Raw genomic sequence first — 18,028 nt, forward strand, 5'->3', positions numbered from 1 at the left:
ATGTCTATTTCTCTGACCTTGGGCAATGACGCTTTGATGCCGCGCTATATTAATTTGTCAATGAATATTTATGAAACGATTCACAGGATTTGTGATATGCAGTTTCTTCCATACATCTTAAATAGATGTGGTACGTTTGAAGGATTTTGATAAGTTTTCCAAAGTTTGAAGTGACTAAACAGATGCTGGTCAATATGTTTTTTTTCTACTTTTCCCTTTGTGAAGCACATATTTATACATAAACGTATCATAAGATATTAAGAAGGATTCATGTATAGCTGTGCAATTAGTATATTTTTACTCAAACAGACTTAATTGCTTATTAAAACCTACAATATTACCATTATGAAAAGAAAACAGAAGAAAACTAAATGAAAACTATAGGACAAAAAACTCCAACAATGGAAATGATAGATGTATCTGTCGAATTTATTTTTGGCATCAAGAACTGGACTGAAACAGCTAAGATTGACATGCACCACTCTATTTTTTATTTTAGTCTTTTCATCTTCTGGCCTAGTTTTGTTTGTTAAGTTTTTTTTTACAGAATAGAAAAAAAGCTAAATAAAAACTCATTACTTGCATAAAATCCGTGTGATGTTGACCCTTGTGAGGGGTCTTGTTACCAGAGCCCTTGTTGGCGTACCTGAGAACAGAGCTGCATTAGAGGCTTCAGTGACAGTGAGTGCGTGGCTGGGCCATGACAGGGTTTTTCCCTGTGGGAGTGCCTCAGGCAGGTTGGTGTGAAAGTGCTGCATGTCACTCATGGTTGGGCCAATACCCAGCCCAAGTAGAAAGTTCAGCAAGTGGCCGAATCTGCTATAGAAGTTCTTAACCACATCATCAGGACGGTAATAGCGTTCAAAAAAAGGAAATCTGTCAAACATGTCGTGTCACATTTTACATTAGTCGTCACTTCACACTGAGGATCTCCATATAAAGAAGACACTGCACATATTAACATGAAAAAAGCTACTTTTGCACAATATAAAGTTGTGGCGACAGAATTGATTAGAAAACTAAACTCAAGAAGATTTTTTGCAATAAATGTACTGTTTACCTTCACTTGACTTTTAAACACAGGGAAACTGGCCAAAGGTTTATTAAATACCTTCTTCACATTCATTCTCCATCCATATAGGAGATGAACAGAAATGAACATACTAAATATTGAATACAACAGTAATGTGCATTCACTTTTAAGAATGGGCAAGCAGATTTGAGGTGTTCATCAATATTTAGGGTATAACACATAAAACAAACAACTACCGGTAATAAGAAGGGATGGGATTTGAACCCCAGTTTCCCACATTGCAGAGGCCTATTCTACCAAGCTAAACTGTCATTCCTGTCACTTCACAGACCAATTCATTACACAAATTAGTCTTCTATGTTGTTAGATGACTTCTTGTATTTCTAACTAACGTTTTATCAGTAGAAACGTAAACAGAACCTTGGCGACAAAGACTTGTCTCTAAAAGATCGTTTTTAAGCCGTTGGTTTAAACTTTGCGCTCTTGGGAAACATTCAAGATTCCCACACAGGTTTAGTCAGCGTGGTTTGAGCTGGTTCTTATAGATCATGTTAGGGAGCAGAGCATGAACAGGCCTCTGAACACGGCCACAGACTGAGCAGCTGCAGGAAAATAAGAACCAAGCTTCCCGTGCAGTACTGCTCAGCGGCCTGTAGAGGTCACTAAAAGACACTGTCTTCAGCCAAGCTTCAGCAGCAGCAGTGGGGAAAACTGGCTTTTTTAGATATATTTCAGAAGAATTTATACATAGTTGTGACACTGTAGTTTTAGTTTGTATTGCTCAATCACCGGTTGCCTTGATTGCCCTGACCGCACGCCAATACAAAATTATGGTAAACTAAATCCTATTAAAAATGTGTATCTTCTTTCAAAAATAGATTGTATGGCCCTACAGTAAGTAATATTCAACATGTAATTATAATACAATGCAATAATTTATAAGACATGAAATCTAATCTTAGTTATTAGCAACCGCACAGCTATTTTCTCCTGGTGGTGTCACTTACATAGCCTTGAAACTCAATCTAGTTGCTAATTGGTGAAGCCTATGTTGTCTACTAGTTATTGACATTCCCTGAGCTGAATCAGGTGCACAGAATGCAGTGCCTGTTTCTGTATGCAGTGTCACCTAAGGGTTGATCTAAGCCGTGCAGGTTCCTAGCTAAACAGATTTATTTTGACAGCTTTGATAAGTAGAGCCACTAATACGCTGGTTAGAGCTTCAACAAGCCACCGGAGGAAGACATATTCAATTTGTTCCATCTGACAGGCAGCAATGGCAAGAGTGATCGGTTGGACTTGAATTGGTTTTTCTCCTGAGCCTCAAGCATCACCTTTTGGCTTCTGGCATTGAAGTGGCACGGCCATTTTCTCAATAGCCATCTAGAAGCACACGCAGTGAGCTTGAATCCATCCTCGGCAAACATCGCTTTTTATCAAAATGAGGCGAGCAAGGACACGCAGCAGCTGGTTCAAGGCTGCTGATTCTCTGTGATGAAGCGCTCCTACCCAGCACTGATGAATGCCTGGACCTGCTTCGGTATTGGCACGAGTAATGGCATAAATGTGTTCTGCAACTAGCACTTTAGAGGAATCAAAGTCTGATTTCCATCTTTTATTTTTGCCCAAAGCCCAAACAATTATTTAGAACTCACATGATCACATTTATGATTTCACTCTTGGAAAAAAGGAATACAGCTAAACTTATGACTGGAGATCCTGTTCCAGTCTGTGTATGTTTGTGTATATATATATATATATATATATATATATATATATATATATATATATATATATATATATATATATATATATATATATATATATATATATATATATATATATATATATATATTATATATATATGTATGTATACTTTGAGCACTCTAAATATTTTTAACAAAGAAAGATTGCTGTATTTTAAAATAAGGATCAAATCTATTTTAAAGTTTAAAAACCTAACCCAATGTGTGCATACATGTATATATGTATAGGTATACATGTATATATACGTATATACAATAGTAAAAGAATTTATCTGGTTGCAAAGTAGCTATTTACCAACATAGCACATATCATTAAAGAAATGTCAACATAAGCATAGAGTGGTTAGTTGATCTTTAAGCCCTGAAGAAAACCTTTTGTGCTTCTCATCAGTACATGCAGTGTGTGTGTAGGTCCTGTGTTGTGGCATGCAGCTGAGCGGGCCATTAGCGATGTGTAAGGAGTGCCCCTGGTTTGTCTCCTGTGCTGTGGCAGTACTGTGAGCTGGGAGCATCCATTCATCCTGCCCTGCTGTCCTCAGCACAATCGCTCTGTGAGCACACCTTTCGCCAGCCCAGCACTAATGCATTCAGCGTATGATGAAAAGATCTGAGGAGCTCCCCACCCTAGCCCTCTGCTCTGGCTGACTCCAACTGCCATCCCGCCCCATGCTGCCTCTTCAGTTCAACTGTGATCACTCATACACTTGTAGTATGCCTCTTTATACTTGTCCAATGGATTTCCCCCCCCTGCTGATATCGACAAGTTTGGGCCACGGCTCAATTAAACCTGTTAACGTATTCCATTTTGGAGGTTGTAAACGGCACTTAAAACTGTCACCTGTCACCTCTGTGAGTAACAGGTGAATTCAACTAATCACTTGGTGTACATAAATCATGGTAAAATTTAAACCGTGATCTTGTACTGAGAACATTGTGATATACATTGTTGGCATATTACCCACCCTATGTAAAAGCTGCAGAAAACGGGCGTTGTACGGGTGTTGTAGACTTGTATATTTATTCTACCTGTACACTGTTGGTATAAGCATATTTTTAATAGTTCTTTATCTTGATTTTTGCACATTTCTATTCTGCTGTTCTTGAACTTTGAAATGAAACACTGACATTTCCCCATTGTGGAATAAATAAAAGTTCTCTTAAACCCTTTATATTGGTTTATCCAGTTACCTCTCTACTGTATGCACCCGATGACTTCTGCATTGGCTTAAATTGCTGTGATTACGGACATTGCTGCCCAATCCTCTCAGTCTTGTGACAGTATATCACGGTGCAGGCAGGTTCTGTGAGGCACCTAATCCTAAGTGATAACTACAGCATTAGCACAAAGCCCAAAGCATCAATCTCAGCGCAGCGGGAGTCAGATAGGATCCTGATATGTGATAAACAACGGGGATTACAAAATGAAGAGGATGCCAGCCATATACTCAAAGGGATTGTACATATGCAGTGTTTTTAAATGTCTAGATTAATTCTTCTGAAAGGCATTTACGAGCATTAGTCCGACAAATCGACCGCAAATCTACCTGAGCTCTATTTAAACTGTGCAAAGAGACTACAACAAACAGCACATGGTGTTCTATTATCCATACCATTCTGGTTCTGCAGAAGAGGTGTTGGCTTATGGATTCAAATGGCACTATATTTAGCTCCTGATTAGCTTAGCACTTCTGCCTAGTCCTCTCCAACAACCAGTGTGCCAATTTTGGTGACTTTTATCATTGGTTGCATCACTCACATTAATGCTTGCCAGTGAAAAACACTTTCTGTTGTGTATTGAAAATTGCTTGCTGGTGCTGATTGGGGGTCCGAGTCCTTCTGGAGCGTGAGGCCAGTTGTGGTCTGTGTTGGCCTGGGGGTCTGGTCTTCATGGAGTTGTGTAGGAATACAGCCCAAAGCAGATGGGGAAAAAGGTCCTGAATTATAAAGTAAAATAGTAAAATCTATGTGTGATAAAAAGCCACCTACCTACCTTACCTATGGGGTCATCCACACTTAGAAGTGAAGGTAGACGTTCATATTGCAATGGGAATTGAATGTATGAATAAATGAAGCTTTGTGCATTGCGAGAAACTGCTAAAAAGACCATGAGAGTTTCAACTAGTGTCTGGTACGAACTGGTTTCATTGCCTCTCCTCCTGCCCAACCTTTCCATGTGATGTGAAGACTTATGTATAAAAACTGTAATCAGCAGAGCCCCTTTTGGGGGTTATAACTCTGCACCTGATGGACTTACGTCTTCCCTCTCTTTGCTGCAAAGCTTGTTTTAATCAAATAAAGCACACACCCACAGGCATTCTGTTTTCTTTGGATTTCTTCATTCTTTTTTAATTAATTTTCAGAACAAACCACATTGGACTTTACCACTGTACTTGGGGGCCCTTTTTCTGATCACAAGACATCATTTTAATCAGGAGGACCTAGTTGGGCGATTTGCAATTTTCTGCATGTTTAGGTTGATGGAGGACCTGGTCAAACCCCAACTAAACATAAATCCAAACAAACACATTTCAGGAATCAAAGCTGTGAAATTGTAGCTCAGAGAAAGCTGTAATTAACCGTTGCTTGTAAATGAATGGTGTGAGTTTGTCAGACTGATGTTACTCAAATCTTATCATCAATCTTATCATCTGAGTGCTTATTATCATTGCGTCTCAGCTCTGACAGTGACACGAGTATGTGTGGTCTTGCACCACACATACTTGAATCACTGTCAGAGCATGCAACATAAAAAAAACACATTCCTAATCAGTTGCTACCTAATTGGATACCAGATTTGGTCTTGTTTTGGTCAGAACAATATGTTTGATTGCAGCTTTGGAAACAACCAAGTCGAGGCTATTATAGGAAGAATGTGTTCAGCAAGCTCGCAATGTCAAACACAATACCCCAATTACATTACTTCACATGTGTAGAAATATTAGCACCAATTATTCTGTTGACTAAATATGTATTTGTTTCTTGTCCTTATGTTTACTATTTATTTAGTGAAATGCATTTACCCAAATGTGAGAGTTTTTATTTTGTTTGTTAGACACATAACTTTAGGCCGAACAAGTGCACAACAAATCATTGTTCATGCAAGGCATGCATTGGCTGATCTGGCTGATCAAGGCTTTACCCAGGTGGAGATGATGGATGTGCGGGACAATATTTGGACTCAGCACATTTACTCTAACCTTTCGTCTCTCTTTTTGTCGCCGTGGTAACAATGTCTGCACTCTCTGTAAATAAGGCTCGATAAATGGCAGGTTTTGTCTTCATCAAAAAAACACACAAAAAGATATTTACTTTGCTGCATCTGCTGTTTGTTCAAGGCTTGTTCAACTCCACTGGGACCAGATATAAATGTAGTTAAATGAAGGACTTGGTATGGCTGCTCTGTTTTACTAGTCTCACTCATCTACACTGCAGAACCACTGTGTTTTGTTAGTGTGTTATGCCAGATGCCCTTCCTCATCTGGACGCATTTTGGGTAGCTCCAAAACTGCTGAATCTATACTTTTTTCCAGTTTGTTCACATTTAAAGTCAGTTTCCCAGGGGCTCACCGTAGCAAGTGTGGCTGCTAAACATCAAATTGGCGCATTCATACAGTTTTGTGTATAGTTTAGTAGTAGTAGTAGTAGTAGTAGTAGTTTAGTTTTAGTCTCTCGTCTTCACTAAAATATTTTTTTGTTTTAGTCAAGATTTAGTCAAATAATTAAGTTAAGTTTTTGTCTAATTTTTGTCCACAATAATTCAATAGTTAGTTTTCTTAATAGTTTGGGTGAACTCAGAACATATGTTTTTGTTTGTCTATGGTATGGTTTGGGTTCTGGGAATAAAAAGTCTCCACTCCACATAATATCTGTATTTTTAGTTAACAAAATGTCTACTTTTAGCAGTTGTCATATTTTAGTCATTATGATTCATTTTTATATAGTTTTTATTTAGTTTGAGGCTGCAATAATATGACAAAAACTATGACTATGATTTTAGTTGACAAAATTAACACTGGCCAGGCCTTGAAATTATTATTTTTACGTCCCTGTCAACATGACAGGTACCAATCATTTGGTACCTGTCATGGCTAATTCTGAATCAGTCACAAGTGTGTGTTTTATTGATGTGTAATTTATTTGGCTTCATGCTGTCGCTGCCAACATTTGAAGACACAGTAGACACGATGGTCTTTCCTCGTCTCCACCTCAGTCACAGTGAAGCCAAGTGCTACATACACTTCCTCATATTTACTCGTCTTATTAGCTTTTGGGTGACTTTTGTTTGTTTTGTTATTAGGGATGTCACAATATAATACAAATATCAAAATTTTACGATTATTCACAATTATCAGAAAAAAATAAGGAAACATTTATATTGTATATATTTTTTGAACAATTAACTTCCCCACTCTTTAATACAGTGTATTCATTTACAAATAAAATAAAATGGCCACAAATAGATTAAATAATATAAACGTATGCTTATTGGCCCCTCATTGTAGCTCTTTTAAGCATTATATCATTTATTAGTGAGATGATCTCCATGGTAACGCTCGGGGGAGGGGCTTGAAACTTTCCTTTAAAAAAGCATTTACACGTAAGTTTATACTCTGGAACTTCCTGTCTCCTCTTCTCTCTTTCCCTCCCTCTCCCTCTGGTCCGCTCTGATGGCGCGTCCAAAGTGTCTGACGCTCAAAGGCCCCCGATGTGTTGCGTCAGACGCTCAAAACGCAGGATTCACGCCGCAAAAACATGCGTCCACATTGACTTTGAATGTAAACTAGACTCCCCCAGGGGGGCGCGCCCCACTATTTGAGAAGGACTGCCCAGTCACGGGCACAAAACTTAGCGAGATCATCATCAATCCATTTTTTGACAGTGGTCGTCTTGACTATCCTTGCAGCTGCTGTTTTTTGTATGTATTTGACTGTACAACTGCAACAATAATCGTGGACTGTAGTGTAGCGCCCCCAGTTTGTGCATCGCTTTGGGTATGTTCACCTCGCTGTTTTTGACAAATTAAGAATATATTACGCCGAAAAATTTGCGTTGGTCAGTATGTCCGGAGACTTTATTTTTGAGTCGGTCAAAACAGATTTTTCCGTCGGTCTTTGTCCGTGTCCGACCTGTAATTTCGAGGTTTGCTGGCCCAAAGTGTGTACAAACATCCATGCCAAATTAGAACATAAGAATATAAGCCATACAAGATCTAAAATGCGTTTCTTAGTTTACCTTAATGTTTCCACTTGTTATAATACATCAGTCCATTAGAATGCTGATGTCAAAAAGCCTTAGAAAAGCTGAGAAAAAAACAAAACTGTTTCATAACCTTTTGTGTTATTACAGGTCCAAATAGGAAGAACATGGAGGGTTGCACATTATATACTGGTATTGTGAGATTTTGATATTGAAATAGCAGCTCTTTGGTGACTCAGCAGCGAAGGGACAGTGAGTGCCCCTTTTCATTTGAACCTTTTCATGGCTTGATACTTTTACACATGCAATATTACCTCACACACCTATTTCACAATGTGTTTACATGAACAGACAGCTTGCTGTACTTAACTGTGCAGCAAAATTAGCAACCCTTGACAACAGCGATAACACTATACCGTTCTTTCCAGAACCATCCAATTACCAGTCGTTTCAACATAATTTGTTTGCAGTTTTGTTCATGAATATGCTGCTTGCGCTCTTATGCAAAGGTGATGTCTTCTATATCAATCAAGGCAAGGTCGTTACATTGCAGGAGGCCATTTAGTCCCATTGGCTGTAGCATGGCTAGATTCAACACAGTGAGGCATGGTATTTACTTAGAGGCTTAGGTTGAATAGAGCACCACATGAACCAATATAAGAACTGGCTGTAATTATAGCACCCAACGCAGAGAGTGAGTGAGTGAGAAAGAGAGAAAGAGAGAAGGAGAGATGCTGGAATTGGCACGAGCCAGGATAAAAAAAACAACAGTCAGTTACTGCGTTAGAGCAAATTTCTAAAGCTCTCGGCTCAAATCCCTCACTCAGGAATTGGTGAGCGCGCTTCCATAATAGGCACTTGCTTTCAGAACAAAAGGAGGGAGAGATATAGGTGAGGTGTAGAACAAAACTGGTCTTTACCACAGACAGCTAATTGATAGCCAGGGTAGTTGAGTCTGACAGCTGTATAACTCCCAGGTAAAGGGACATGCACAGAGGGGAGAGGGAGGCAAGCGCTGCGTGCCTCATATCACACTGGCCATCTCAAGCTGCTGCCAGACACAGCCCTGACCCTATAGCAAATCCTGTTATGAGCCATTTCTCTGAACATATTTTTCTAGTATAGTTGCACAAATAAACCTTTAGCCTCTATGACACACCACACGTACTTCAGTCAAAGGTTTGGATGGCTCTTTCTGAATACCGTACTACAGGGGTACAGGTTGATTTTTTATTTTTGTTTGTAGGTGTACAATTGTATTATCTTCTACAGAATACTTCATCAGTTTATGAGCTCATCATGAGTCATGGTCAGCGTTTTGATTTTATTTATAGTTGGCTAACAATGAACAGTTGAGTTCATCATGGTTGAGTTCCACATACATTTCCATGAATAATTAGCTGACATATTACATACATTTGGCTCTTAATGAGTATTTAGAATACTTGACATTCACATAGATGATGGCTAAGATAGCGAGAGCCAAAGCCAACAATCAAATGCAGCCAATTTAATAAACTTGACTCATCATGCTGTCCTCTCTTTAATGTCTGTCTTTGCCTAAAACAATCTTCCTTCTGTGATCTTGATTTGTTACAGTACATTAGCTAAACGTTTATGTAAAGCAGTATTTCCTAACCTTTTTCTCCCAGTGACCCCTATTTTACCCAAAGCTTCACTGGCGACCTACTTGAGAAGCTATTGACTTATTGAAGGAAATATTTTCTGGTTAATAAAGTTATAGATGATTATAAGATTCTTAATGGAAGCAATTAACATGCCATCCCTTCAATATTGGACCCGTTTTATAAGAACCCCTTGGAACCCTGATGACTGCTCTATAAAGCACACATTCAAATGTACCATAGCTGCTTCAGCGCACCTCCAGGGGCTCTCACATCAGTGTAAACATGTAGCTGCCCACATCTACTCCTGTTCCAAAAACAAAAGGAGGTGCCAAAATGTACTGGAAATTAAAACAAATTGAATTGCTTAAGAGGGGTATTTACAGTTAACACCTGAGCGCTTCTAATACAATTACAGTCATTTGCATTAAACATGTATGTACTTTTCAAGGCCCTCTAGTGGCCTCAGAGCCCTAAGCAGACCTTGATTTGGAGCATTGGTGCTGCTTAAAGCACAGATGAAATTCTAAATGGTTGTGTTTTTTTGAGCTTTTAACAGTGTTCTAACATTGTTCCCTCATCAAAAACAAACATGGAGTTGCTTCAACTGCAATTTAGCTTCATTCACGCTAGTTTGATGAATCCTGCTTAGAAAGTCCTCTCCCCTCCGAGCGTCAAAAACACTCCATTCTGAATTTCCCCGATGTGTGACGTTTTAGACACTGGCCGTTATCAGCTTTAAAATGACTTTAATATACATTTAATTATCTGTAAATACATATATATAAAATACAGATTTGAACTTTCCATCCGTCACATTTCATTTCATTTAGATCCCAAATGGATAGCAAAAATCAAACTCAAACAATTGTGTTGTCCTAGGAGTTCTTTAATTTTAGTTGAACAGTTCTGTTAATTTGCTGACTGGGCTCCGTCTATCTCATGTCACAGTGTTAGGTGTGACCAGGATACTTGTTATGAGCATCACAAGCAACATCATCCTCTAGAGAAAACCTAGAAATACAAACAAGTACTGTACAACAAATACTTCAAATTAAACAAAAAAAACTACACAACTGTAACTAGATTGAGAGGACCCAGTCTCCTCCTGTCCACTTTCGTCCACACGTCTCCTTGGGGTCTTGTCTCTCTCACAGAAGAAACATTTCACCATTTCTTACACATTTCAGGCATTTGACTACAACTTTGGTTCATGATAAAATACTGCAGAATCACAACACACAGAGGCAAAATGTATCATCTAGAATGTGTCAAAACTCAATAAAAACAACCAAGAACAACAGCTATTGGTTTGATCTATATATAAAACGAGTTCTACAAATTCAATGCCACTAAACATGCCATAAATGTTCGGTAAAATTCGGTGAGTCACTTACATACTGTACTCAGGGTTTTGCCTGTTGTTTACATTGCTCAGCTTCAGTCACGCCCCTCCCCTCAGAGACACAGACACTCTACTGTACTGTAAGCCCCGGGTCTTTCTGCAGCTGTTTGAATTGTGATGATGGCGCATCTATGGCAGATTTACGGTAATGTAAAGGAGTGCCTAAAGTGGCTGATCTGAGGCGTTTTGTGCGTGACTTATAACTACCGGATCAGTGCTTCCCGGTGGTGGAGTGGCCAGGCTCCATGTGCAGCCGGCCGCAGTGTCATGAGCTCGAATCCCTGCTCCGGCAATTTGTCCTCCCTTCTCTCAACCCCATTACACGCTCACCCGTCCTAAAATAATTACAAGGAGAGAAACGGGATTCTGTGTTTTATACTTTATGTTCTTGAAAAATGTAAACACAAAAGATTGGTCAGATTCCTTGCACGGTTACCACAGAGTTTACATGTATATTAGTTTGTTCAGGTTCTAAAGTGTAATGGAAACACAACCAGGATCAAGTACCTAGTAGGGCTGGTGGCAATGCCTCCTTATAGGCTGGGCCGCCCACGATTGGTAAATGCCCATTCTGTATGGGCATTTGTTTCAGTTTAGTCCAGAATGCAAAATTAGTAAATGCGGTTCAAATTTATTATGAAATTTCATATGAATACCACAATTTATTCTAAAAAGTTCCCAATAAATGCCTCATATATTCTTAAAGCATAAAGTCTTATCCATTTTTAGTCACGTAATATAATAACATGTACAAATTAAAGATTTACTGGCATCAAAATGAATCTGGTCCCATCAGTTTACATATATTTCACCCATCTACTGTGCATCTCTGCTGACATCACAGCAATGCTCTACGTTTGATATATAGGGTCGGCCTATGACTTTGTGCCGACACCCACATCCTTGGACACTAGTGCTTAGTGTGTAGGTTTTATGGCAAAAAGCTGTGACCTTGCAAAGTCATCTGAGCCTGGAAGCCTTTGATGGACGGTTTTATGCCCAAGGTGCGGGGGTTCAGCTCTCGCTCAAACAAGATCATCATGATTATTAATGTTCAAACATTCGGAAACGCTGTGTGCTTTGAACTAATATCAGTGAGCGAACTTGAGATTTCAGCAAAGCACAGAGATGCCGCAGGCTGTGGGACATGACCCAAAATGCGCGAGAGGCATTAATGATTCATTTAATGATAATTTAGTTACCAATGCAAGGGAGTTGAATATTTCTAAAGTTTGTTTGCGGTTTTATTTCCACTGTTGAACACACTTATTCAGAAAAAAAAACTTGTCGAATAAAAGGATTTCTTGTACTGTAAAAAATAAAACAGCTGCATATAATTGTGTTTTGTATCACATTGTTTTTGTCTACAGTATTGAGACCATGGGCATCAGAATTATTTGCTTCATATAATTAGATCACAATTTTTGATTCGTTTTGATGGTTTTAAAAAAGTTCCATGCTGATCTTTGACAATTTCAAACTTCATGATTTAATTAAAATTTGATTAACTGCACAGACCCAGTGCAGACATTTGGTAAAATTCACTAACGTTATGTGCAATTGACCTTGTGTGAAAATACTGCAAGCATCAAAAGTATCAAATATAGACATATTTACAGCACACCTGGTTTCTGCTGACTCTAGTTGAGAACTGCAAATTGGATTTTGTTTGTCGAGTAAGCATAACAAAAGCGTATGCAGATTGCCTAATGCTTCCTTTTTCCACATTAAAGCCGGGGATGGTGTAAGAGCTGTTAAAAGCATGTCAAAGAAGGCCCCACACTGTTCCTTTCAGCCGTCAGAAGCTCAGTGGAGCGTTGCATGATTGACAAGAAGCATTTGCTTTTCCATCTCCGCACGCACCGATTCGGATTGATCTGACTGCGTTTCTTTCTTCTGCAGTTTAACTTTGTGGGCAAACTCCTGGGGCCACGTGGGAACTCGTTAAAAAGACTACAGGAGGACACTCTCACCAAGATGTCAATTCTCGGGAAAGGATCCATGAGAGACAAGGAAAAGGTAATACTCTACACAGAGGCACTTTGTTTTTCACTTTGAACTTCATTTTAACTTTGTCTACGCAGAGGTTTCTGCTATCCATGGTTTATTAAAACTTTTTTAGATTCATTTAAAGGTACACTTTTAAACAATGTTGAGATTAGGGTTGTCAAAAGTATCGAAAATCAGATACAAATCAATATTAAAAGTAGTATTGAAACTAAATACTAATTTGAGCAAGTATAAATACTAAAAACATAACATATAAACATAATCTTTCCTATGTTAGAATGATTGAGATTTATCAGAACTAGTGTAAAACCACATGATATCATAAAGAAAGTAGCACTGCATAATGTACTGAAAAAATACCAATACAGTAATACATTATTGATTAACACAATAATTGACATAGCAAGGAAAATAATACATTGAAACGACGGAAAGTTATTTATCTGATAGAAATTAACTGTTTTTATTATATTTTATTCTATAAATAAATTCATTGTGGCTAAAAGTGTATGAAATATTGCAGTATGAAACATAGTTTGCATCTATTCCTCATTGTGCGGGCCTAAAAGTAAGTACTATCATTTAGTGTTGAAAATTACATATAAAAAAAGTATTATTTATTATCAATGGGGTATCAATATCGGTTTCGAGCCTTTTCTTAAGTAGCAATTCGAGTTTGAAATGTTAGTATCATTACTAAACGAGGAACCCTAAACTGGCAAAAACTGATGATAAATTAATTATGGCCTTGTTTAAAGCAAATACACTAACTCCCTGAGGGTCTCCCATCTCACAGACCAACCACAACAATTATGATAAAAGAATAATGAGTCTTTTATTAAGATTCCGCCTGGACTTTTTTAACATTTTGGTGAAATTGGCTTCAGGAATTGTCAAAACCCAACAAAGGCTCAATCTAATGTCAGTTCAAACCTCCAACAGCAGCTTTACTCCTTTATATATTAACCAAAGAAAATCTTGGCTAGATTTGAAATCAAATTTTCCTCTGGGAAGAACTTGTTTCCACTTACAGTTGGAGTCAATTGGGCAACAGAGTCTCATCTTCACAAAATGGTCCAGCCCTTTGTTTGTACTTCAAAGGGTCCAGGAACAGCTTCATTTTGAATTGGGGGCCAGGAAGGCGTTGGTGACGGATTTGTCATATTGTGGAACATTCTAAGTGAAGCAATAACGTCTCAAGCAGATCTCCGCCCCTCCACAAGAAAATGTGCATAGTGCACCTTTAAGGTCCTAGTTTAACCCTCTGGTCACCTTTCGTCCCCTCGCGACCCTCGGGGGTCATTTTGAGCATTTTCTTTAGTTCCAACCTCAATATTTCTGCCTGTGTTGGGTCAGTTCCACAGAACTTCCCACAGTATCATGAATCAAGTAACAATTTAAAATGCCACTTTGTGGCAATCTCGTAAATTCAGTTCAAGAGCTTGAATAAAAGGGCACGTTGTCACTTTTGGGACCTACAAAAAACTTTTGGTTGAACTTCTCTGGTCATATTCACAGCAGCTATTTGGGGTAAAAGGTTGTAGTAAACAGAAGGCTCTTGAAGTTGTTATGCAGTCGATCAAAGAGAAGCTCAGCAGCCAAGATGAAGAGGAGGATGAGAGTTATGAACTGAAATTTAAACTAAAATTACAGGTGCACAAATATTGATCTATGTGTTTTTTATGGCCGTTAAAAAAATGCGGACCCTTGAGGGTCCCGAAAGTGAAGAGATGTGAGATAAAAAAAAGATGGCATTTTAAACTCCATTCATCATAGTATGAGGAATATTACGGGGCTAACACACAGCCAAAAATATTGGTTTGGAGAGGAAAAAAATGCTGAAAAGGACCCTTGAGGGTCCTGAGGGGACCAGAGGGTAAATTCAGATTTTAGTCACAACATATTTATTTGCTGGTTTTAGCAACTCAAATTACAGAGCCTGGCAATTTGCTTGAATGTCTCTCCCTACTCTTGAACTCCATTCATTCCATATCTAATTTGAAAACTTTAGCTTTAACTTTAGTTTGTTTGTTTTTTATTTTGAAGTGGACAGATGCAAAATCAGCTTTCATGAGCTCTTAATTATTCCTAATGAGCCTATTCTGAATTTGATTTGGAGCGATTCATATGTGAGACATCCTGTATTCTTCTGCATTCAGGGAGTCAGAGCTCAGACAAAGCTGTGTTGTTTCATGAATGGAATGTTTTTCAAATGAATATATTTCATGATATATTATATTTTATAATATATTTTCATGATATATTTATTTTTTGGGGTGCACGGTGGCAAAGGCGGTTAGCGCTCTTGCCTCCCAAGAAGGAGATCATGGGTTCGATTCCCGGACCAGAATCACATGATCTCTCTGGGTGGAGTCTGCATGTTCTCCCCGTGTTACTGTGGGTTCTCTCCGGGTTCTCCGGCTCCTCCGACCGTCCAAAGACATGCATGTGTTAGGTAAAATTGGTGACTCTAAATTGGCCCTAGTGAATGAATGTGGGAGTGAACTGTCTGTAATGTCTATGTCTCTGTGTCAGCCCTGCGACGAGTTGGCCACTGTCCAGGGTGTACCCCGCCTAAGGCCCGAAGTCAGGCTCCAGTCACCCATGACCCCGAAAGGGAACAAGCGGTAGAAAATGGATGGATGGATGGATATTTTATGAAATGTTCCAAATGGAGAAAGGGAAAAAAAACACTGTAATCAGGATTTTGATTTACTTTGCTGCCTTTTCTTTTTCTCCACAGCGATTGAATTTCCCATTCATGCAAAATGTCTTGGTACAACACACACCATTTAATTGTATTACATATCACTGTGACTGACAGATGACCTCCAAAAACAAATATAAGGCGAGAGTTTTTTAATTTGTTGTTTCACGGATTTTCAGGGGAGGACGGAATAAAAATACAAATAAAATGTTATTTTCCCATAATCAAATCACATTTCTACCGTCCAAAAGTCGGAGTTAAATTTAAAAATACATTTTTATTCTAAATAATTTTCTTGGATTCTTAGAATATAGGCCCTACTCCCACCTCTCTACATTATCTACATAATTATAGTTATCAATGCAAGACATTGAAAATAACCCTTATTATACTGCGGTGTACAAAAATACCTTCAATGTCATAAACTAACTGTTTAATGGAAGGTGGAACTCAGTGATCAGACAGAAAGTAGTCCCAAACTGACAGCGTCTCAGAAAATGAATCATCCCGTGACCAAACAAGTCGGTTTGATAAACTTTATTGAGTCTTGACAGGAACACAAAGAGTGCAATGAATGAAATGTCTTCTTGAGCAGCTTAAATTTGGCCACAGTGATTTGATCCAACGGCGTAGTAATCTTTCCCACGCTCGAGTCGTGGACGCGCAGCTCAGATCATCGGGACAAGTAGTGTCCTTACAATGCGATCAGAAGAGAACGCGTGACTCCAGACGAGCTGGACATGTCCACATGAGGAGGACTTGTGCTACTTAAATGGCAACGACAAAATGATTCTGATATAATCGGTCAAGACGCGTTTTCTTCATTTCCTCATTCGAACACGAGTTCAATGAATGGGAGCGCGAGCCGAAGCCACGCCCACCCCGCATCCTTCATTTTAATCTACCAGTTGATCTCATGGATCTAGGAAGCCGTGAGTTGCGAGAGTTTTAAAGCTCTGACGTTCGGACGATCTCGAGATCGTGCAGAAATGGTCGAAGGTCGGAGATGCTGGTGCAAAATATTCTTTTATTTTTATTTTATTGAGGTTTTGGCCCAAAAAACTGCAGAAAATCCACAAACAGGAAAAATATTTTAAATTTTTTTAGAATCTCTTTAGAATCGGCGGGCTCACGAAACAACTCATTAAAAAACTCTCGCCTAAGAAAGGAAACTATCAGAAACTAATACTCTCTGAGGTCTTTTTCAATCTTGACTTTCCAGAGCAGAAATGTACCAAGTGGCCGTTTGCATTCTTGATTCTGTTTTCTTCGAGCATTGGTGTAGAACTCTTTCAAAAACACATATAAATCAATAAAAAATAATCCCTCTTTTAGCCAATTGTAGTTAATGAAGCCGATTGTGCGCGGACATAAGGGCTCTAAGTGTCTCAGCGTCTGCCCTCTTGCTGTGTTTGTCAGGGGTGATTTGTGAGTCGGCTGTGATTCTCGCTATCATATGGTACTTTCTTTTTGATTAGGGAGATCAATAACGTCTGATGGCCGAGACTTGTTGTGGAGCTGTCGAAAAAGACGTGTCACGCTCAAGTGCTGACCTCATAGCTCTCTCCCGTTTTCACCAGAACAACGGCAGATTTATGATTGACACTTTACAGAGCAGGATGCAGGGCTCAGCAAGGGTTCCATGTGTTTTTCTGCCCCGCGTGTCAGAGTATTCTCTATGTGTCCTAGTGGTGGTTTACTGCATACACTATATCACAGTTCTGGCCTGGTTTTTGGTTGGATTGAGTACTGACTACTCTCAGTAAGTAGAACATCCAATGATGAAAAGTTTATTGATTTCTGCAAAAATCTCCTTTTTTTTAAGCAACAATAGAGGATTTTTCGCCGATTTGACAACTCAAGCGACTGTTAGTCACGCACATGCGCACACTCACCCCCCACCCTCCTGTTCTTTCCAAGACGCCGCATCTCTCGTCTCCGCAGATTTCCGTCGAACACAGTCTTTCTCTGTCGTCATTTTGTACTGTACACTGAAGGAATTCCCTAAACCCACACGGCATATCAACCACGCATGCGCAGCCAGGGAAACGTGCTGATATCCTGGGAACAAGCCAGAACAAGCCTGCAGGTGTGCACTAGCACGCAGGGAATGTTTGACATGTGGGAGAACTACTCAGCTGTCCACGCCACAAGGAGATGAGACTCAGATTGCGCGCCAGAAATCCTCTATTATTCCTTTAAGATACACTATGTAACTTTTCTAGTAGAGTCCACCATGTACTTGTCTCTTTGGAGATGCCATTGCTTTAGGGCTGCAGCTAATGA

General features: G+C 39.1%; 1 protein-coding gene across 3 annotated transcripts in view; it reads left to right on the plus strand.

Annotated features, from left to right (window-relative positions):
- LOC140361861 (KH domain-containing, RNA-binding, signal transduction-associated protein 3-like) overlaps nt 1-18,028 on the plus strand; it is a 133,354-nt gene that overhangs the window by 55,485 nt on the left and 59,841 nt on the right. For all 3 annotated transcript variants that reach the window (XM_072447748.1, XM_072447749.1, XM_072447747.1), the window contains exon 3: nt 12,928-13,044. In XM_072447748.1, coding sequence (XP_072303849.1) covers nt 12,928-13,044 — 117 coding nt within the window. The remainder of the gene's footprint in view (nt 1-12,927; nt 13,045-18,028) is intronic.

This window comes from Eucyclogobius newberryi, unplaced genomic scaffold (assembly GCF_026437365.1).
Source record: "Eucyclogobius newberryi isolate DKJ021-1_F unplaced genomic scaffold, fEucNew1.0.hap1 SCAF_16, whole genome shotgun sequence".
NCBI lineage: Eukaryota > Metazoa > Chordata > Actinopteri > Gobiiformes > Gobiidae > Eucyclogobius > Eucyclogobius newberryi.